General features: G+C 40.4%; 1 protein-coding gene across 1 annotated transcript; it reads left to right on the top strand.

Moving 5' to 3' along the window:
- The first annotated feature begins 4,088 nt into the window (after positions 1-4,088).
- Positions 4,089-7,958, top strand: LOC106965604 (cystatin-C-like). The gene is made up of 3 exons (XM_015061672.3): positions 4,089-4,432; positions 6,894-7,007; positions 7,875-7,958. Exons 1-3 carry the CDS (start codon positions 4,211-4,213, stop codon positions 7,956-7,958), a joined length of 420 nt encoding a protein of 139 aa, XP_014917158.1. The 5' UTR covers positions 4,089-4,210.
- The last annotated feature ends 16,437 nt before the right edge of the window (positions 7,959-24,395 follow it).

The raw sequence follows: 24,395 nt of genomic DNA, 5'->3' as shown, positions 1-24,395 counted from the left end.
AGCCAGACTTGTTATGATTTTCATAAGATTTGCAGCCCAAATTCACTGAGTGCTGATTTTTGGTAAAAATAAAAATATATGGTATGATGTGAGTGTATGCATTGTAATAGGTTAGAAGGATTGACTTGTTCTGCAACTTCAGTCAAGATCTATGTGGCATTTGGATCCAACCAGTGACCTGTAACCATAGCTTCAACCCTGTTCCATGGACACTGAGTTCACCTGCCTCTGATGTTCAATTTCCATTACAACCAGAGGGCTTGGTAGCATCCCAAACAAAACCTCAAAGTCCTTCTGGCACAAGCTTAAAAGAAACTTTGCAGCCACAGATCCCTGGCATCCTTGATTGCAGACACCTTGGTGTGATTTTCAGACCCAGGAAGGATTAACTCCCTGACTCATGTGCTTTGACCTTTAGCCCATGGCCCTTGATGTTCATTGCTTTGTTCTAGAATCACCTGCAGACAATTAACTCTATGGATGCCTGACCCCCACCATGGAGTAGTGACTGGAAACTCTGAGGTAGTGCCTGGCTTTCAATGGCAGCCAGAGGATTCTGCTTCATGACCAGGGAGAGAACTGCTGGCTGGACTGTGAGCCAGCCTCTCAGAGACACAACTATCATTGATGTCAGCCTCAGGTAGGCTGTGTGCTGTTCCCCTTGTCCTGACCCCAAGGCTACAGAGGAGGGAGGTCCTGTGCCACAGAATGGGATCAAGGGGCAATTCTGCCTACTTATGCAGGAGACAGAGATCAATGCTTGAGAGAAGATAGAATTGGGGTGGGAAGGGAGGGAGTGAGAGAAGGAAGAAAAGCCTAAGATCTATTGCTAGGATGAGGTTCTCCTTCACCAAGTACTGCAGGAACAGTGACCCTCAAGTGTGACTCAACAGCAGGAAGCAACAGGTGAAAACATCCCAAGCTGAGTCTGGGTGGTGTGTGGGTGCCTTGGACTCTCCCATATGCTCTGCCATCAGGCCCCCTCGTGGGGACCCTCTGAGATTTGTTCTGAATCCTCTTCAGGGCCAGGCTGCCTAGACACAAGCAACCACCCATTGCTCTTAACTAGACACTTTTCAAATCAGTTACTCTGGTATAATTCAGCCAAAACACTGGCTTCTAACTGTGGACTTCAAATTAGTGTCTTGACCCATTTCACACTACCAGTGTACATATTTAATGCCCATAGACTATGACAATGGTTACATCAAAAAGCTGCCATTACAAGTTACATTTGCCAGGAGACAATCAGGTCTCAGAAAGAGGCTTCAAAACAAAACTCACAGAAAAAATGTAACATATGCTCAGAGGAAGGGAACCTGCTCTTTTCAACTTTACCTCTTTTTTCTACATCCTTGTGGATTCTCCTTCCCTGCATTACTTAAATGAATTTTCATTCTATAAGACATTAGCTATATTGACACCATTTTCTCAACAACAACAAAGACAAGCTTAAGAACACTAATCCAGTTCATGCATTAATTCAGACAATAACTAACCTGCCCCAGTTATGTTCCAGCCACTGGATACTACAGTGAACAAAACAGAAAAAAAAAAATCAGCTCACATTTTAATGGGAGACAGAAAGGGAGAGAAACAAAGAACCCAACAAAACAGAAGTTTCAATTGATAAATAAATAAATAAATAAATAAATAAATAAATAAACAAAGCAACCAACCAGGAAAGGATGAGAGGTGGAGAATATTGCGTAGTGGTCCCAATTTTAAACGGTAATGTCAGGAATGGTCCCCTGGAGGGCTGACCAAGTAACAACCCTTATTAAAGAACAGAACACTTGAGCAATGGAGGGAAAGATAAATCCATAGTGCACTTTGGGGCATGGGTAGCTTAGGGTGTATTGGGTCACCCAAGTAAGTAGAAAGACCATCAGCTGGATTCAGAGGTAGTATCCTGGCACCAATTAATAAGATTCTAATCATCCAATTTAGATGTGTAAGTATTTATCCCACAACACCAAGCCATGCTCTAATACCAGCTGGGTGTCCTATAATTTAACTCAATTTTGACACAATCTACCTGGCAATAGCATCAGACCCAATAGGTTAAGGGCTCAATCCTAAAAGACATCACCCCCCCCCCCACACACACACACACATACATCAGATGCCAGTCACATGTCCAGGCTATCACATGTGCTTCTGACTACCCTGATAGAAATTGGAATTTCCAATGACCCACCCCTTGGATTGATTAATTTTCCAAAGTGATGCATAAAACTCAAGAAACATTATCATTAAATGACTTATTATAAAAGGGTATAACTCAGAACAACCAGAAGGAAGAGATGTACATGGAAGGTGTGGAGAAAGGTCCCTGAGTATCCATGGCCTCTGCAAGTAGACTAATCTCCAATCATCAACCCAGAAGCTCTTAGGACCCAATTCTGAGATTTGGGGATTTTATGGAGACTTCATTACATAGTCATGATTGATTAAATCTTTGGTCATTGGAGACTGATTCAGTTCCCAACTCCTCCCCTCCCTGGAGGTCTGGGTGGGTGGGACTGAAATTTCCAACTCTCCCATCACAATTCCCTGGACTCCTTTGCTGTGGGTCCAAAAGTCACTTAATTAACATCACAGGAGACACTTTTGTGCTGTCATCACTTAGGAAATCTCCAGGGTTTTAGGACCTCTGTGCCAGAATCAAGGACTAAAACCAAATACACATCCTGTTATAAATCAGAACATCACAGGACTTAAGGTGGCAGTTTTGAGCTGGAGCTATCTGGTGGCACTGTGGGAGCAGAGCTGGTATTAAAGTCACCAGACTGGACAAGACTCTGAGGGAAGGAACACACCTAGAAAAGAGGTACGAGGCCTGATCCTGGGTGAACCCCTTAGGAGAGGCCTGGACGAGGTTCTTGGGGATGAGGCCAGACTGGAATTTCTTCATATCTAGACCAGGAGAGATAAACAATTCTCCCCGTGTCTTGGAATTAAGGAAAGAATCAAGATCATACTGCCCTTTCAAATCCACCTGAAGAGAACCCTGGAGAGACAGGCCAGGCAGAATCTGGAGCCTTGGACTCTTATCTTCCTGCAATCTGGGTCAGTTTGTCATGTTGAAGTACCTGTTTATGTCTTTCTCCTCATCAGACCCAGGACTTCTGGAGGGCAGGAACTGAGATTTTACCTTCTTCCTAAAGTCAGTATCTGACATCAAGTGTTCTGTGAGTACCTACTAAATCAGTGAATGACGAATAGCACAGCTCAGGAACTGATACCATTTTTCATGGAGGATAACTAAGTGCAAAGTGGATCTGCCATGGTGTGATTCAGGTACAAGACTGTAGTATATAAGAAGAAGCGACTATCAGGGGACACCACCCAGGGTCTCAGGCCCAGCATCACGTCACTGAGGACACCTGCACTTATAGATATTTGCAAACAAAATGAAGCACAAAATGCTGCTGTGAACCAAGAACATGCTCTTCACTGTTTGAACCTGATTGAGTCAGGGACATCTTTTTTTTTTTTAACTTTTTATCTAAATTCAATTTGGTTAACATACAGTATAATATCAGTTTCAGGTGTACAATATGATTCAACATTTCCATACATCGCCCAGTGTACATCACAAGTGCATTCCTTAATCCCCATCACCTATTTACCTCATCCCCCCACCACCTCCCCTCTGGTAACTGTCAGTTTGTTCTCCATAGTTGAGTCCATTTATTGGTTTGGAGTAAGGCATTTCTTTCTTTTTTTACCACCTGTATCCAAATATCTTTGTAGCCTGAAGGAGTAATGTCAATTCTAGGAAGAAAATAATCCAACATATCCCCAAAGAAATGTATTTCCTACAATAATGTGTATCACAGGATTACTTATTACAAAAACAAACAATGACAACAACAAACCTCCACTGAAACAAAAGGAAGAACACACAAATACACACAAAATGGTAACGGCCTAAAAGTCTAGCAGTAGAGAACAAAATAATAATTAAAAAAAAAACAATTTAATAACAGGTTGGCTAGGGAATAAAAAAATAGGAGAGGACAGACAACAGGTCCTGACAGGGACAGATTGAAGGTGAAGTGGAAGGGAGTGGAAGAGGAGGAGCCTGGGAGGGGTGGGCAGACCCAGGGTGGGGATGGGGGAATAAAAGCAGGGTGACCAGAGAGGTGGTGATCACTGGCTCTAGATCTCTCCCTTCTGAGCTTCCTCCGCCTCTCAGCACACTATGGCCCAGCGCCTGCACAGTCCCCTGCTCCTGCTGGCTGCTCTGGCCCTGGCCCTGGCTGTGAACTCCCAGAGAAACTCCAAAGTCGGAGCCCCATGGGATGCAGATGTCAATGACAAGGATGTGCAGGAGGCACTAAAATTTGCTCTCAGCGAGTACAACAAGGCAAGCAACGATGAGAACCACAGCCGTGTACTGCAGGTGAAGAGTGCCCAGAAGCAGGTGAGTCCCCTCCACCACCCAAGTGCCCCTGGTAGAGCTGTGGGGACTGGGCCCCGAGCAGAGGGGTGTGGCCTCATGGCATGGCCATCGTGTCCCCTGTCTGTCCCTGTGTCTGGCTGGAGGGGTTGCTCTCTGACACCCTAGCAGGAGTACTGGGACAGAGGACACTCCAGTGCTTCTCAGCAGGCTGTGTCCAGTCTTTTGTGTTCACCACAGCCCTTCCCCTACAAGGACACCAGAGTGCCTGGGACCCAGGCTGCAGACCAGGTCACAGCAATGGACTTCTTTGGTGATTTCAAGTGCCAACCTGGCCAGAGAACAGAAGTGTGAGGGTCAGGACCCCTGTCCAGTCCCCTTACATCTGTGCCCCAGCCTCACAGGACACGGACTTCAGTGTGAGCTGTCAATTAAATGATCACAAGCAGAGGAAAATCAGGCCCCACACTTGGCTGCCCTCCTAACTCTGCCACTGAATGACTTTTTAAGCACTTTTTCCTTTAACTTTTTATTGGAGCACAGTTTAAGACTTGCAGAGCAATTGCAACAATAGTTCATAAAATCCCTTTATATTCCTACCTAGATTATCAAATGTTGTATGTGGGATATATGCATTTGTTTTTCCGAACATTTTGAATTAACACCTCAGTGTACATTTCCTAGAAGCAAGGGCATTTTCTCACATGACCACAACACAGTTTTGGAAATCAGAATCAACACTGATACAATCCTCCAATCCACAGACCTCATCCATATGTCACTGATTGTCACACTGATATCCCTTATACCCAGGATTGCCAGGTCACGTGCAGCAGCCTCTGTCCTGCAGCTTCCTTTACTCTGGAGCAGCCCCTCCATCTATGATCTTGACATTTTTGAAGGGTCTGGCCCATTGTTTTTCCTACTGGGGCTCAGTTTGGATTGGTCTGATGTTTCCCTGAGATGAGATTCAGGTCATGAAGAAGTGGTTTGTCCTCCCTGCCTCCCCTCACCAGGTTCCTCTAAACTAACCTACGTTCTATGTCCTCATTGTGCAATGGAGTTTAGGGCCCACACCAATCATCCTCCATTAGGCAGGGCCCTTTGTTCCCTGAGCACCCATGTTGTCAGCAAAGACAGATAGCGTGATGAGCTAGCCTGTGGTACCCAATGTATCCCTGAGCAGAGGAACTGGCGTAAAAATCCAAACCTGTCTTCAGATCCTGGAGGAAAGGCCCAAAGTGTTGATTCCTTTGACAGGTCACATCCATGGCAGCAGCCTCTTGGATATGACATCTCATTCCCCACCCAAATATTGCCTCATTATCACCAACATCCAGAGGTAGAGGTGTCATGACTGGGGTAGAAAGAACCACAACTACCCTGCCTCTTCTAGCCTGTCCTGGAGATCTGGTTAGATAAAGAGCGTAGTCATCAGAGTCCATAAGGGGGTGGGAGGGAGTCTCAGGAAGGGCCACTGGGCTTTGCAGACTCTAAGGAGGGTGAGGATTTGGGCCAGCTGACCTGGGGCCTATTTGAGAGTAGAATAGAACCTCACAGCAATGAAAGCCAGCATTTAGGGCTCATCGTCCTTCTCTTGAAACTTCAGAAGGTGGGCCCAGAATAGACCATTTCTTCTCCTGCAGCATTTGGCTGGCACTGTGTCCTTTGGATGGGGCATGTGCTCCCTGTTCACTGGTTCCCTGCCAGTCTGCTCCTCTTAAGTGTGACACTATCTTGGCATCACAGCTCATGGGTCCGTGTAGAAAACTGACACCAGAGGGATCCCAGGATGTACCTGTGACTCCATGAGGTAGTGTGTGGAGCCTGGTCCCAGGCCCTCATCCCATGCTTCTCCAAGTTCTGATCTGCGTGTCTGTGGGATGCCCTGTATGAGGACAGGATTCATTCTCTCCTGCAACCTCAAATGTAAAAGACAGGCAGGTGTGTGACACACTTTAGAAATATCCCCATCATAAATAAAAGTTAAAACATACAACGGCAGGGCCAGCCTTTTATTAGCTTAAAATGTATGTATGTATGTGTGCATGTGTATGTGTGAGAGAGAGAGAAACAGAGAGAGAGAGAGAGACAGAGGCATAGAGACAAAGGGAGAGAGGCGGTGGGCTTAGTCCCTGCCCTGGCTCCTGGCGAGGGAGAGGTTTATTAACCCAAGCCCTGCTGGCTCCCCAGACTGAGACTCCCTCTCCAAACCCAGTTAACAGAATTTTGGTCCCTGGCTTCCACCTTCCATCTTACTGCTTCTTGCCCTCTGTCAGCCTGAGACCTTGTGGAACTTCTCTGTGAATCAGTTACAAAGTTGGTTGTTTATAGCCACTGGGCCAGCCCTCAGGAGGTGGCTGTGAGTTTCTGGGGTACCTGTTTTGGCAGCATAAATGCTGGTGTGAGGGCCTGATAGCAGGAGGGTAACTTGTATGTAAAATTATCAGATATTGTGAGAAAACCCTGCTCTCCCCATGTACAGGTTGTGGCTGGAATAAACTATTTTCTGGATGTGGAGATAGGCCGAACCAAATGCACCAAGTCTGAGCCCAACAAAGAGAGCTGTCCCTTCTATGAGCAGCCAGACTTGCTGAGGGTATGTGCCTGATGGGGGCCAGGGGCAGCCAAGCAGGGAGGAGGGGTGGGAGTGAGCCTGTGTCTGTGGGGTGCATCACGTGTGAGTGCTCGGGCTAGGGGTGTGCAGGTGTCAGTGTGTGGGTAGGGGAAGGGTGCATGTGTTTGCATGCTACTAATTCGAATTTATATGGGGAACTTTGCCTGGAAAAGTGGAGCTTCATGTGCTTTGGGGGCAGTTGCTGGTGGGACAGAGGAAGCAGCTGTGAGGTGTTTGCTGGGGAGAAAGAGGCCTTTAATCTCTGCCTCGGCTGCCTGAAAAGACTGGAAATTCGAGACCTGTGAGGGGCAGAAACTCTCTGATGCTGCCCTAGGCCTGGCTGGTTCTTGGGGATCTTGTCTTCGCATGAAATTTGCACTTCTTTTGTCTGCCAGCCCCCACACCCTACTTCCTTTGCACGCGCGCCTGTGTGTGTGTGTGTGTGTGTGTGTGTGTGTGTGTTTTAGTCTTGGTCACAGTCCCTGGATCCCTCCCTCTGCACCTGTCCTAGTGTGGCCCACTGGAAGTCAGGGAATTTGGGGGCAGTGCCCTGTCTATCAGGGGCTCTGGGGCCTTCCACAGGCTTCTCCTAAAAGGGCTGTGGGGGTACATTGACCAAGTAGCAACCTGTGGGTGGGGGTGGGGGCAGGATCCAACCTCCTGGATTTGAAGCCATGGGCATGGTGACCGGGAGGTAATGCAGAGCCCTGCATAGTGTTATGGGGTTTTGTAGGGTGGGAGCTGAATGTCCAACCTCCACCATTCTCCATCTGCTCTTCTGACTCACCAGGCTGGGCATTTTCCTTTTGGACTGTAACAATAACTGTCCATTTCTTTTCCTTTTCACAGAAAAAGCTCTGCTCCTTCCAGATATACACTGTCCCCTGGCTGAGTGAGAAATCCCTGGTGAAGTCCCACTGCCATGATGCATAGAGGACCCCGTGAAAGGCCCCTTCACACTATCATCCTCCTTGTAGAGCTGCTAAGCTTTTGACCCTGCCCAGGTGAAAGTCCCCTTAGTGTGCCAGCACCAGGAGACAAATAAAGGGTTCTGGGGCATTTTTGGACAGCTTAGTGACTCTACCTCCTTTCTTTTCATTGCTTTCCAAATGCACCAGATAGATATAGTGCAAGTGTTCTGCTCTATCTTAATCAATAAACACTAACATCAGCTAATTTTGGCTTATTCATTATCTTGGATATATACACAGAAGAATGGTTTGAGTAATTCCTTTAAAAAGAGCTCCTGGTCCCAATGGCTCTAGAAGGCAGAGGAAGAGCTGAAAGCTGACAGGGCCATGGTGGGATTGTGAGGGGAGCATGCTATCATTTCTTAGGATGATTGAATCAGAGACAGGCTGGGAAACCAGCCCTTCAGCTATGGTAATCACACAGGGAAAAGGAGGGGACATAAGCTGCTCATTCTGGAGACTTGACTGCTGTGTTTGAAAAGAATTCAGAACAGGAATGGGCAAAAGGAAGAGTTCAGATAGAACCCATAGCCTAGGGCCACCCTGAACAGGGCTCTGCCAGGAAATAAAGTTCAACCATGTGTGCTGAGCCTATCACACTCCTGTTGTGATTTTCACTGGTAAAATACCCTAGAGACAAAATAAATATTGATTTATGCCTACATTTTTGTTCAGGCACCTACAGAAGACAAAGACTAAAAGTTTAAGTATGCATATGTAACTGATTGTGGAAATACCAATTAGAATCAAGATCAATCAAGGTCAGAATCAGCTCGGTTACATTAGAAAGAGTAAAACCAACTCCACATCACTGTCTCAAGACTGTGTCCTTAGAGCTGCCTCTGGGATCAAGAAAAGCAAGAGGAACACATATCCAAGGACAGATGTAGGTGTGCTGAGTCTTCTGAGTGCTCAAGTTCAGGTCATGGATCAATTGGTGGTCCTGTCTTTTTTATGACATTCTCCAACACTCCACCCCTCATGACCCTCTCTTACAATCTCATAGTCCTTTCTTGTGCAGTGGACACAGATGTTAGCAAGGGGTTTCATTAGCCTAGAGATGATTCTTTTGGTGGATCTCTGGCTGCATTAGAGGCAGATGCCATAGCAAAAATAGAGGCACATGCAAGGCAAAACACATTTAAGACAATAATTTCCAAAATCAGTGAATTTTTTTTCGACCAAGAGCACCAGGACCCAAATAATTTATTTATTAGGTCCCTTGAAATTGGGATTGGATCTCTCAGGCCATTAACTTGTATCTTCATGTGATTTAATAAAGATGATACATTAGCAGATTCATCAGTTATGAATATACAACATCCTGTTTGCATGATGACATAGGTTCCATCCTTGGAGGCAGTAATAATATCCAAGGCCATCCTACTTTGGAGGATAACATTTGTCATTAGAGTCATTTCAGTGTTCAGTAAGGACAGACATTGCTGGCTACCATTCAGAGTTTGCTGAGTATATATCCTAAGGACTTCTATGTGTGCAAGAACATCTTCCTGGCTATGGAGGCAACAAAGACAGCAGACAAATGATCATACCAGTGAAATGCAGAATGTGTCCATGTAACCTTGAGGATAGGGAAATGGTAGCCACTGTTACCAAGGGACAGATGCTACCCTATACCCATGTAATGCCCAAGTGCAGTGGCTCAACCACCCAGGTGGAAACCATGTCACACAGCTTTTGAGTGCTACTGAGTAAATACCTGAACTTATAGTCAATCAATTCCAAACTAGTCACTATCCCTTAATTATGACAGAATGACCACATGGTTCCAATGAACTATGTACTAGCCCTAGTTTGTTCTTCTGCAATGTACTGCTTTAGGACATTCTAATCCTTTCCCTCAGGGAGTGATACCCACCATGGCAACACTGATGAGCTTGAGAAGCTCACCTGCTCACGTGCCCAACAGTGAGATGGATTTCTTCAGCAGGCATAGAAGTGAGTCCACCTCACCACCTTAGTGTCTCTCACCACTTAATCTCAGAAGTCCATGCCATCACGTCTTCCCTCCCAACTCTAGGACAATGTGGGAGGAAACTGCTCAGGGATATAAATACTAAGAAGTATATATTAAATGGGGACCATGATATCCATACCATAGCCTGACCTCTGTGACATGTTGGTTGATACACATCATTAAGGCATGTAAAATAACTTATGCCTTTCTAGTACTCTCATAAGACTGACACTATCCCATCAGCTTACATCTACTTATTTGTCCTTTAAAACAGACCCAGGTGAGAATGAGACCCCTCATGTATAGTTTCTCTCAACCTGTGAACAGAAGAGGTGAGTTTTGTGTTCACACACCTGCATCATACCATGGGGTAACAACCATCAACACCTCCATTCAAAATAAGTGAAATGGATACTAGCCCTTTGTCTGATATGTCATTCGCAAATATCTTTTCCCATTCAGTCAGTTGCCTTTTAGTTTTGTTAATTGTTTCCTTTGCAGTGCAGAAGTTTTATCTTCATGAGGTCCCAATAGTTCATTTTTGCTTTTAATTCCCTTGCCTTTGGAGATGTGTCAAGTAAGAAATTGCTTCGGCTGAGATCAGAAAGGTTTTTTCCTGCTTTCTTCTCTAGGGTTTTGATGGTTTCCTGTATCACATTCAGGCCCTTTATCAATTTTGAGTTTATTTTTGTGAATGGTTTAAGAAAGTGGTCTAGTTTCATTCTTCTGCATGTTGCTGTCCAGTTCTCCCAGAACCATTTGTTAAAGAGACTGTCTTTATTTTCCATTGGATATTCTTTCCTGCTTTGTCAAAGATTAGTTGGTCATATTTTTGTGGGTCCAATTATGGAGTCTCTATTCTATTCCATTGGTCTATGTGTCTGTTTTTGTGCCAATACCATGCTGTCTTGTTGCACACCTGAAAAACAAATAATCCAGTGAAGAAATGGGCAGAAAACATGAATACACACTTCTCTAAAGAAGACATCCAGATGGCCAACAGGCACATGAAAAGATGCTCAACATCACTCATTATCAGGGAAATACAAACCAAAACCACGCTCAGATACCACCTCATGCCAGAGTGGCTAAAATGAACAAATCAGGAGACTATAGATGCTAGAGAGGATGTGGAGAAATAGGAACCCTCTTGCACTGTTGGTGGGAATGCAAACTGGTGCAACCACTCGAAAACAGTGTGGAGGTTCCTCAAAAAATTAAAAATAAATTTACCCTATGACCCAGCAATAGCACTGCTAGGAATTTACCCAAGGGATACAGGAGTACTGATGCATAGGGGCACTTGTACCCCAATGTTTATAGCAGCACTTTCAACAATAGCCAAATTATGGAAAGAGCCTAAATGTCCACCAACTGATGAATAGATAAAGAAATTGTGGTTTATATACACAATAGAATACTACTTGGCAATGAGAAATAATGAAATATGGCCTTTTGTAGCAACGTGGATGGAACTGGAGAGTGTTATGCTAAGTGAAATAAGTCATACAGAGAAAGACAGATACCGTATGTTTTCACTCTTATGTGGATCCTGAGAAACTTAACAGAAGACCATGAGGGAGGGGGAGGGGAAAAAAAGTTAGAGAGGGAGGGAGCCAAAGCATAAGAGACTCTTAAAAACTGAGAATACACTGAGGGTTGATGGGGGGGTGGGAGGGAGGGGAGGGTGGGTGATGGGCATTGAGGAGGACACCTTTTGGGATGAGCACTGGGTGTTGTATGGAAACCAATTTGACAATAAATTTCATATTTAAGAAATAAAATATAAAACAAATGGTAAAGTTTATAACATCAAACATACGGTCTATTAAAAAAAAATGAGTGAAATGGGAGGGACACAGAAACCACTGGGTAATAGATCTGAAATCTAGCTGAAATAATACTGGAAGCTCATTTCTTAGTACTCAATTCTACTCCTGCCCAGATGTCATTCTACATGGCTGCTGACTCTGCCTTTTGGATCCTTGGTCCAAACTCTGAGTCCTTTGTCCTTTTTCCCTCAAAAGTAGCATCAATTTGCAGTTGAGTGTTTTTCTCAGCTTACTTCATACTGGTGGAATTTTTGCGGACAAACAGACTACTGTGTATGGTACAGTCTCCATCTCATTCAGTCCCTGCAGACAGTGCTTCACCTGAAAGAATTCTCTTAAATTTTATGACTCTTATTGGGGTTCTTTTCAAATGTTAGACAAAGTGACACAAAAATATGTTAAAAAGAAGCCATTCTCTAATTTAGGCTGCTGCTGACAGACAATATCCTCAACTTTTTAGAGATGTTTTGGTTGATTAAGAATGTCTGTGAGATGCCCACACCACTAAACATGTACTGGGCCTTTTGTGTGACTGAGAAATACCATGAGGAAACAGCTATAGTCTTCCTGATGTTTTAATAATTTCACAGTCATCTCCTTAGTCTCATACTTGATCATGCTTTCCTGATAGTGTCCTGGGTTTGATCTCTGCTTGGAAGACATGGCTTCATTTTAGCATCATTTCCCATATTTGGATGCTGCAAATCTTCGAAACCAGGAAACACCTAATATTTTCATTTGTTTATTTCATTTTTTAATCCTGAACATTATGTCTTTCATCATGCATGTAATAAACAGCAAGAAAATTTCAGATGACACCTTTAACTCTCTGGCTGGAAATATCTTCGGCTAAATCATCAGTTCATTAGATATGTCTTTGACTTTCCACATCAGTGAAGGCTTTATTTTTGGTCAACTTTCTGCCCCTGCAGGATAAGAATTTCCTCCCTTTAGTTTCCAATATATTTTCTTATTTTATTTTTTGCTTTCCCTGGGAGCTCCTCAAAGTCTAAAACTCTAGTACCAGTAAGGCAGGTTAGCCTTCCACCATTGGTCTCTGCAAATTCTGAAAGTGTCCTCTTATTTCCCAGTTCCAGATACATCCCCACAGTTTAGATTGTCTGTTATAGAAGTATCCCACTTTTGCATAATCAAAATCTGGATATGTCATCTATTCCTGTGTACACATAAAAATAGACCAAAACATAGCAGTTCCAAACAACAAATCATTTCATAGTGTCAGGAATCCAGAAATGGTTTAGGAGGGTGGTCCTAGCAAAGTCTTTCTCATGACGCTGTAATCAAGTATATTTTAGTAGCATACACATGGCATTTCACAATTGCATATGGTTTAGTCAGCATTACATATCACGGATTTGGAATATTAGGTTTGCTAGTAGCTGATGGAGTTCATTAGTAAGCCAGATCTGAAATATGTTTGAATATTTCAGTCAACGTATTTGTAGAGCGGGGAACAAAGAATGCTTCTCAGAAGAAACTCAATGAATGTCTTCATTTTTCCCAATAGAAAACCAAATTGATCTGCTTAAGGAAAAACATAACAATAAATTATGTGACTATAATTTTCCAAAGGAAATCCATGGTGAATAGCTGACTTCAAGTCTCTTAAATAAAATTTCTCATCATTTGAAAATCAGAACAGAATAATGGCCTCTTACTAAGGTGTGATATGTCCATTTCCTTCATTGGTTATGAAAATTAATGAGTTTCATTAACCATTCCACTTTGTATCTGAGATGTCCCATTGTGAAACTGAAGTCCATGTGTTGGAATGCCTTATGAAGTAAACTAAATTCAGCAAGATGAACATGGAAAATAAATATGCGACAAAAAAAGGGAATTTTAAACCTGATTGTCCGAAATACCACCATGCTGGTCTCCTAGAGAATGAATTAGGCAGACAGAGATGGAATAAAGCTCTCAAGGGCTTAGAGAATTTAGTAGAGTCTTTAGTAGAGCTGGCAAGATCCTGTCCGTGTTTCAGGACGTGAACCAATAATTTATTTTATTCTGACTTGATCTTTCCTCTTAAGTCTTCCTTCATTGCTAATCACTGGGCTATAACCAGCTGTGAATTCTGTCTCCCTGGGAGCACAGGAAAGGCAAAACAAAGGAAATGAAAGAGGGGCTCCACACTGTGGTGAGGGACAAACCGCACCTCTGTAGGCAAGTCCTAAGATTTTCATAGTAAGTGGAGAATTATGGCCAGACATTCCACATATCAGAGGATAATTAGCATGATATCCTGCAATCATAGTAAGCCAGCATGACTATGATTTCCATTTGTTAGATGGGCAAACTGAGATTTAACAAGGTGAAATATTTTTTTTTATTTTTTTAACGTTTATTCATTTTTGAGACAGAGAGAGACAAAGCATGAATGGGGGAAGGTCATAGAGAGAGGGAGACACAGAACCCAAAACAGGCTGCAGGCTCTGAGCTGTCAGCACAGAGCCCGATGCGGGGCTCGAACTCACGGACCGCTAGATTATGACCTGAGCCGAAGTCAGTCACCCAACCGACCGAGCCACCCAGGAGTGCCAAGGTGAAATATTTTTAATGAGATCATGGCCCATTCTAACTGTAACATATATATATTTTTTTCTTCTATGCCATGTCAGCCTAACTAGGAAATAACACAGATGGTGCCATTAAACCCAGAGAGTATGGAAACCAAGGATCTCAATGGAAGAATTAGAGGACATCTAAAGTAGGATATTTTATGCTTGTTGTGAAGGACATTGCTAGAACTTTCCTTTGAGTGGTGTGGCTATCATGGTGAGCACTTGGACTTTCCAACACCACCATACATTTTGTCTGTTTCCCTGTATATTAGCTCTACTTACTACTCTTTATATTCTAGGTAACACTCTAATATCCACAACCCTACACTCAGCAACCTCTCACTCTTGTGGCCTGAGGAAGCCATAATTGTTTTAAAATCTCATCTATACTTGTTAAATTTTCCCCTTACATTTTCAGTTGCTGAAGTGTAGTAACATGTCTCTTTTACCCAATGGCTCCTGAACGAATGTACCTAAAACAGGCTAGGGCCTGTGCTAAGGCACATAGTAGACACTTGAAAAAGGCCCACTTTCATTGGGTGAGTTAACATATACAATGGACGCAACACAGCTCCCAAAGTAAAGCATCCAGGTTAACATGCCTAGGAACACACATACTCTGTTTCTTATCTGTTAGGCAAAAGAACGTGTTTGCCGACCCAGAAGTCTCCACGCTAACAGTATAAGAGATGATCCCCTGGTTAAAACCAGGGCCACCCAAGGTTGAAGTAGTTGGAATCTGTGTGGAAATTAGACGGAATAATAAACACTCCCGACTCTCTTCCTGTACTACACAGTGTAAGACAGCTACCACTTCTCATCATTTTTTTTATCCTCCATCCTGGACCACTTTGGTTACTTAGTTAAAGTTTCCCTGGAGAGGACAGATGTCCTGGGGGCAGGGGGGAACCTGATATGCAAAGGAAGAAAACAAAAAGACCAGAACTCAAAAATAAATAAAAAATAAAAGACCTCTGTTTCAGTCACTGATTGAAGAGTAAGTCAAAAGAAAGACATCTGAAGACCGAGCAGCTTCTGGTCCTCAGATCTGAGAACTTCCATGGAGAATCAGTCCTGGATATCACAGTTTGGGCAAGGCCATGGCCCTAGCCCAACTGCATCTTTCACATATCATCTGAAAAAAAAGCTGTTTCCTGCAGAACACAATGTCCAGCTGCATTGGGACTCTAATTATGTGAGTGAGACAATTAGTGAAGTTTGAGACCTTGGCAGGGTCTCCATTATTGTCTCCTAGGGGAAAGGAGATATATCAGTTCTGAAGCCATGGTACATTGGCAGAAACACCTTAGTTCTCTTGAAGGCTGCCAAGTGCAGCCTCAAGCTTAGTGTTCCAACCTCTGGAGCAGCGAGCTAATTCACACAAGATAAGCACAATAGCTATCACTACAGACCTACATTCATTAAAGGGATAATAACAGTATTCTATGAATGGCTTTATGATTACAACTTTCACAACTGAGAACAAATGGACCAATACTGCAAAACCCACAAACACCAAAACTCAACCAACATGAAACAGCAACCATAAATAATTTAGCCCTGTACTGTTAAAGAAACTGGGTTCAGGGGCGCCTGGGTGGCTCAGTCGGTTAGGTGTCTGACTTCAGCTCAGGTCATAATCTCACAGTTTGTGGGTTTGGGCCCTGCATTGGGCTCTGTGCTAACAGCAAAGAGCCTGGAGCCTGCTATGAATTCTGTGTCTCCTTCCCTCTCTCCCCCTCTGCCACATATGCTCTGTCTTTGTCTCTCAAAAATAAATAAACATTAAATTTTTTTTTGAAGAAACTGAGTTCATAATTTAAAATCCACTTAAAATATCCTCAGGTCTAGATTGTCTCCCTGATGAATTATAACAAACATCTAAAGAATAATTAACAGTAATTTTGCACAATTTCTTCCGGAAAAAGAAAAGGAGTAAAAGCTACTCATCTACAAGGCAAAATAAGACAAGGACAATAGAAAAAAAGAAAAACACAGTCAAATAGCTTTTACAAGCTTAGGCACAAAGTCCAATACCAAGTAACAACATACCTCATTTTATTGCCTCATGCTTTATTGCACATCACAATATTGTGTGTTTTACTAATTAAAGTATTATGGCAACCCTGTATCAAGTAAGTGTATCAGAACCATTTTTCCAACAGCATATGTTCCCTTAGTGTCTCTGTGTCACATTTTGGTAATTCTTGCAACATTTGAAACTTTTTTTATTCTTAAATTTGTGATGGTTACCTGTGATCAGTGATCTTTGATGTTATTGTAATTATTTTGCAGCACCATGAACCATGCTTACATAAGATGGAAACTTAATCAATAAATTTTGTGTGTGTTCTGACTGCTCCATGACATGCCCATCTTTCTTTTCCTTCCCAAGTTTCTGTATTCCCTGACACACAATGATACTGAATTAATTCAATAATAGTCAGTTAATAATTCTACAATGGCCTTTAGTGTTCTAGTAAAAGGAAGAGTCACATGTCTCTTGCTTTATTATTTTTTAATTGAAGTATAATTAGCATTTCAGGTATAAAATATAATGATTCAATAATTCTATACATTTTTCAGTGCTGTTTATCCCCTTCACCTATTTCACCCATTCACCCACCTACTTCCCTCTGGCAAACAATAATTTGTATTTGAAAGTCTGTTTTTTTGTCTTTTTTCTGTCTCTCTTAGTTTGTTTTGTTTCTTAAACTCCACATGTGAGTGAATCATGTGGTCAGTCTTTCACTGACCGACTTACTTCACTAAACATTACACCATTTAGGTCCATCCATGTTGTTGCAAATGGCAAAATTTCATTCTTTTTCATTATAGATAGATAGATAGATAATAAAGAAGATGTGAGATTACATATATATACACATACTCATTGATGGCTGAAGAATGAGGTTGCTTCTATATCCTTTTTATTGTAAATAATGCTGCCATCATTATAGAGGTGACGTATCTCCTCAAATTAGTGTGAACTTTTCCCCTTTGGAAAAACACTCAGTAGTGAAAGCACTGCATCATGTGCTGATTCCTTTTGAAATGTTTTGAGAAACCATTACATTGTTTTCCACATTGCACCAATTTACATTCCCACCAATAGTGCAGGAGTGTTCGTTTTTCATCATACCCTTACTAACACTTCTTATAGCCTTTTTTTTTACTTCAGTAATCTTAACAGGTGTAAGGTATCTCATTGTGGTTTCATTTGCATTCCCCTGATGATTAGTGACGCGAGCTCCTTTTCATGTATCTGATGGCCATATATGTGTCCTCTTTGATCAGTTCTTTGTTCATTTTTAATAAGATTATTGGCATTTTAGTGCTGATTTATATAAATGCTTTAAATATTTTAGATATTAACCTCTTATTGGTTATATCATTTCCCCACATGGGGTAAAAAAAAATGGAGAGATTTTCTTCTAAGATCAGGAACAAGACAAGTTTGTCTACTTTCACCACTTTTATTCAACATGGCAATAAAATTTTTAGCCACAGTAGTCAGACAAGAAAAAGAAATAATAAGGTTCCAAACTGAAATGTGGAAACTAAAACTTTCATATTGCAAATTACATAATACTATGTATATATAACCATAAAGATTCCACCAAATCACTTAGAAATGATCAATGAGTTCAGTAAGTTTGCAAAATACAAAATTAATATATAGGAATCTACTCCTGGTGAAGAGTCTGTGAAGACTGTTGAAATGACAGCAAAGGATTTAGAATAGCATATGAATAGACTGATAAAGCAGTAGCAGAGTTTTAAAGGATCAACTCCACTTGTAAAAGTTTTACTGTGGGTAAAATGCAATCAAGCAGCATTGCCTGCTACTGAGAAATTGTTCATGAAATTAAGAGTCAATCGATGTGGCAAACTTCCTTGCTGTCCTATTTTAAGACATTGCCACAGCCACCCCAACCTTCAATAACCACACCCTTATCAGCCAACACCAAGGCAAGACCCTCCACCAGCAAAATAATTATGACTCACCACAAACTCAGATGATGGTTAACATTTTTTAGCAATAAAGTACTTACTTGTTAACTAAAGTATTCTAATTGCTTTTCTTTAGACACAATGCTATTGCAGACTTAATAAACTGCTGTAAGCATAAACACAACGTTTACGTGTAGTAGAAAGCCAAATATGTATATAATTGTTTTTTTTTTCATATTTATTTTCTTGCCATGGTGTGGAACTGAACCTGCCACATTTCTGGAGTATACCAATATTAGCATATTTTACCCAACGGTGTAGGAAAATATATTCACCATGAACAAATGAGATTTATCCCTGGTATGCAAGCTGATTCAACATCTGAAAATCAATCCATCCATTACATTAACAGATTAACAAATACAATCATTACTATCACATCAACTGATGCAGAAAAATCATTTGACAAAATATAATGGTGCTTCATGAGAAATACTCTCTAGTAAATCAGAAGAGGAGATTTCTTAACTGGATAAAAAAATCTATTAAAAATTAATAGCTAATATCATGCTGAAAATGAAAGACTGAATCTTTTCGTCTATGTTGGGACCAAGGCAAGAGTATCTGCTCTGATGACATTTATTCATCACAGTAATGGGAGTTTACCTACAACAATTAGACAAGGAAAAGATGTAAAGGCATACAGATCAGAAAAGACAAAATACAACTAGCCATGTTTGCAGATAATATCATTGGTTACATCAAAAAATCCAAGGAATCTACAACAAACAAAAATGCACACATGCAAACAATCAAACACCGAAAGTAACAGGTGAGCTCAGCAATGTTGCAGGACTCAGGATCAATATCCAAAATCCATAGCACTGCTAGGAATTTACCCAAGGGATACAGGAGTGCTGATGCATAGGGGCACTTGTACCCCAATGTTTATAGCAGCACTTTCAACAATAGCCAAATTATGGAAAGAGCCTAAATGTCCATCAAGTGATGAATAGATAAAGAAATTGTGGTTTATATACACAATGGAATACTACTTGGCAATGAGAAAGAATGAAATATGGCCTTTTGTAGCAACGTGGATGGAACTGGACAGCGTTATGCTAAGTGAAATAAGTCATACAGAGAAAGACAGATACCATATGTTTTCATATGGTAAGACCATGGGAGAGGGGAAGGGAAAAAAAGAGAGGGAGGGAGCCAAAGCATAAGAGACTCTTAAAAACTGAGAATAAACTGAGTGTTGATGGGGGGTGGGAGGGAGGGGAGGGGGGAGGGTGGGTGATGGTCATTGAGGAGGGCACCTGTTGGAATGAGCACTGGGTGTTGTATGGAAACCAATTTGACACTAAATTTCATATTAAAAAAAAAAACCAAAACAATCACATACTAACAAGGAGCATATACAAACAAAAATTTTTAAAAATACCAATTACAATCACTTCAATGAGAATACAATATTTAGATGTAATCTTAACACAACATATCCAAGATATGTATTCTGAAGATTACAAAATTGGTGTGAAAGAATAATAAGACTTAAATACATGGAGAAATATGCTAAATTCCTAGATTAAAAGGTTTGACATAGTAAAGATGTCCATTCTCACCAAATTAATCTATAGTTTTCATGAAATTCCTATCAAAATCACAGCAAGCTTTATCCATTCATCCATCGATGGACATTTGAGCTCTTTCCATACTTTGGCTATTGTTGATAGTGCTGCTATAAACATGAGGGTGAATGTGTCCCTTCGAAACAGCACACCTGTATCCCGTGGATAAATGCCTAGTAGTGCAATTGCTGGGTCATAGGGTAGTTCTATTTTTAGTTTTTTAAGAAAACTCCATACTGTTTTCAGAGTGAGTGGATGAATGTATAAAGAAAATGTGGTATATGTATACAATGGAGTATTACTCAACAATCAAAAGAATGAAATCTTGCCATTTGCAACTGCATGGGTGGAACTGGAGGGTATTATGCTAAGTGAAATTAGTCAGTCAGAGAAAGACAAAAATCATATGACTTCACTCATATGAGGACTTTAAGAGACAAAACAGATGAACATAAGGGAAGGGAAACAAAAATAATATAAAAAGGGGAGGGGGACAAAACAGAAGAGACTCATAAATATGGAGAATGAACTGAGTGTTATGGGAGGGGTTTTGGGAGGAGGGACGGGCTAAATGGGTAAGGGGCACTAAGGAATCTACTCCTGAAATCATTGTTGCTAACTAATTTGGATGTAAATTTAAAAAAATAAAATTAAAAAAAATAAAATTAAAAAAATACAGCAAGCTTTTGGGCAGTTTTACCAATGTATAGTTCAATCATACATTGAATTCAATTATTATTGAATAATAATTCAATTACCCCATCATTTTCCCAAAGTGTGCAGTCCAATCATTTGTGGTATATCCAGAGAATTGTACAACTAACACAATAATCTAATTTTAAGAGATATTTTATCACTCAAAAAGAGACCTAGAACTCATTACTCTCCATTCCATTTTCTCCACTCCCAAGTCCCAGGTAACCACTAATTTGTTTTCTATCTCCCTAAATTTGCCTATTCTGAATATTTTATATATATATATATAAAATCATATAATATGTGGTCTTCAGTGACTTGCTTATGTTAACTTTGCAAATGTTTTTAAGATTTATCCAAGTTATATCATACATCAGAACTTCATTCCTTTTACATCATGAAAAATATTCTATCACATGGAAATAACATATTGATGGGTCATATGGCAACCTTATGTTTAACATTTTGAAGAACTGAGAAACTAGTTTCCAAAGCACCTGCATCATTTTACATTCCCACTAGCAATGTACCAATTCCCCCATACCCTTGCCAACATGTCATAAATATATATTTATAATGTCCTATTTAGTGTAGGTACATAGTGGTATTTCTTTGTGATTTTGATTTGTCTTTTTTAATGGGTAATAATGTTGAGTTTCTCTTCATGTGCTTACTAGCCATTTGTATATCTCTTGGAAGAAATGTATATTCAGAACTTTTTCTCATTTTAATTGGATTTTCTATATTTTATAACTGATCAATACAAGTTAATATATTCTGGATACATTCTTTTCATTCTATGGGTGGTCTTTTCAATTTATTATTGGTTTTGTTTGCAGCATAAAAACATGTTTAATTTGATGAAGTTCTCTGTATCTATATTTCCCTGTGTCAACTGTGTGTGTCATATTTTTAAAAATAACATTGCTAAGCCCAAATGACAAAGATTTATGGCTATGTTTTGTACTAAAAGATTCAGAGTTTTAGCACTTATATTTAGGTTTTTGATTCATATTTTATATGAAATTTATTATCAAATTGGTTTCCATACAACATTCAGTGTTCATCCCAACAGGTGCCCTCCTCAATGCCCATCACTCAATTTCCCCTCTCCCCCACCCCCCCATTAACCATCAGTTTGTTCTCGGTATTTAAGAGTCTCATGGTTTGCCTCCTGCCCTGTCTGTAACTTTTCTTCCCCTCCCCTTCCCCATGGTTCTCTGTTAAGTTCCTCAGGATCCACATATGAGTGAAAACATATGGTATCTCTCTTTCTCTGCCTGACTTATTTCACTTAGCATAATACCGCCCCCCCCTACTTCCATCCATATTGCTATAAATGGGCAGATTTCATTCTTTCTCATGTTAAATTAATTCTTGTATGTAGTATAAGAAAGGAGCCCCAAATTATTCTTTTGCATCTTTATCCAGTTGTTCTGGCAATATTTGTTGAAAAAATGTTCTTTCACCTTTTGGATAGTTTTGGTACCCTTGTCAAAAGCCATTTGACCATAAATGTGGAGAATGTAACATTTCTGGCCTCATTTTTATTTCATCTATGTCTTTCTTTCTGCCAGGACTACCCTGTCTTAATTCTGTACTTTTATAGTAAGTTTTGAAACTGGGAAGTGTTAGTCCTCCAATTTTACTCTTCTTTTACAAAGATTGTTTTGGCTATTCTGATTTCAATATGGTTTTTTATAGGCCCAGAAAAGCTTATTGTAAATGTATAAGAAATAGCTCAGAAGAAGTAGGAGAACTAAGACACTCTTGACAAAGAATAGCAAAGTGAGAGGAATCACTGTACAAAATTAAGGGTAAATTTATACCTAAGGTATTCAAGACATGTGTTGGTTGAGGGATAGACTCATAGATAACTGGAACACAATAGAGAACCCAGAAAGAAACCCAGTAAACATGCCCAACTTATGTACAGCAAAGATTCAGTCCATGGAGGAAAGAGAGTCTTTTTCAAAGTGGTGCTCAAATTGACATTCAGAGGTCATAAAGGAAAAAAGAAAAGAAATCAAACAAAAGAAAGGAAAAGAGCCTTAATCTGAACCTCATAACTTATACAAAACTTAACTCCAAATGGATCACATATATAAATATAAAACATTAAAAGTACAAAGTTCTTAGAACAAAAAAACAAAAAAAAACATAGTGTATCTTTGGGATCTAGAACTAGTCCTACAATCCAGCAATTACACTACTAGGTATTTATCCAAAGGATAAAAAATAACTGATTCAAAGGGGCACATGCATCCCAATGTTTATAGCAGCATTATCAACAATAGCCAAATTACGGAAAGAGCCCAAATGTCCATTGAATGATGAATTGATTATATATATATATATATATATATATATATATATATATCACATCTTCTTTATCAATATTTGAATATTACTCAGTGATTAAAAAGAATGAAATCTTGTCATTTGCAACAATGTGGGTGGAGCTAGGGTGTATTATGCTAAGCGAAATTAGTCTAGGACTTCTTAGCCTTTACACAAAAAGTACAGACTACAAAAGATCAAAAAACGGACAGTAGGGAAATTAAAAACATTGGATATGTGAATGATTCAGTTAAGAGTATATCTTGCAAAAGACTAGTATCTAGAATATATAAAGAACTCTCAAACCCCACACTTACAAAACTCAAACAATCCAATGAGAATATGGGCAAGATACATGAACAGGCATTTCACAAAAGAACATCTTTAGAAGGCAAAAAAGCACAGGTAACGATGGTCAAATTATTAACCATATAAAATGTCCATTAAAACCACAATGATATATTACTACACACCTATCAGAGCAGCTATAATATATTACAGACAATAGTACCAGGGTGGCTTCGTTGGTTGAGCATCCAACTTCTGCTCAGGTCATGACTGCGTGGTTCATAGGGTTCTCTGCTGTCAATACAGAGCCAGCTTTGGGTCCTCAGTCTCCCCCCTGCCCACCCCCCCCTGCTCACACTATCTCTCTCTCAAAAATAAATAAACATTTAAAAAATTACTGACAATATCAAGTGTTTACAAAGATGCATAAGAATTAGATTACCCATACAGTGCTGGTGGAAATTGAAAATAATTTAGCTGCTCTGGAAAACAGATTGGCAGTTTCTTATAAAACCAAGCATACAACTTACATATGATCCAACAGTTGCACTCTTTGGCCCTTATCCTAGATAGATAAACATTTATGTTCACAGAAAAAAATTGTACATGAATATTTATGGCAGACTTACTAATTCACAATATCCCCAAACTGAAAAAAAAAAGTCTGTCCTTCAACAGGTGAAAGTTTAAACAAACAGACACTTCCACCTGAATTCCTACTCAACAATAAAAAGAAGCAATTACTGATATATGAAACAATTTGAATAAATTCTCAAGGGAATTGTGCTGTATGAAAGAAACCAATCCCAAAACATACCATATCCTTTATAATATAATGATTCCATTGATATAGCATTCTTGAAATGACAAAATCAGAGAATGAAATGATGATTGCCAGGGGTTAAGGAGGAGGGGAAGGACTGAGAGTAGTCAGTGTGCTACGAAAAGGCAACAAGAGGGATCCTCAGGATCATGACATATTCTGTATCTTGACCTTATCAATGTAAGATCCTGAGTGTGATATAGTACCATAAGCACAATAGATGCAGGGAACATGGAACTCTCCATATTATTTCTTATAGCAACACATAA

Source organism: Acinonyx jubatus, chromosome A3 (genome assembly GCF_027475565.1).
Source record: "Acinonyx jubatus isolate Ajub_Pintada_27869175 chromosome A3, VMU_Ajub_asm_v1.0, whole genome shotgun sequence".
NCBI lineage: Eukaryota > Metazoa > Chordata > Mammalia > Carnivora > Felidae > Acinonyx > Acinonyx jubatus.
Note: the sequence above shows the minus strand (reverse complement) of the source record. Positions and strands in the feature narration are given on the sequence as shown.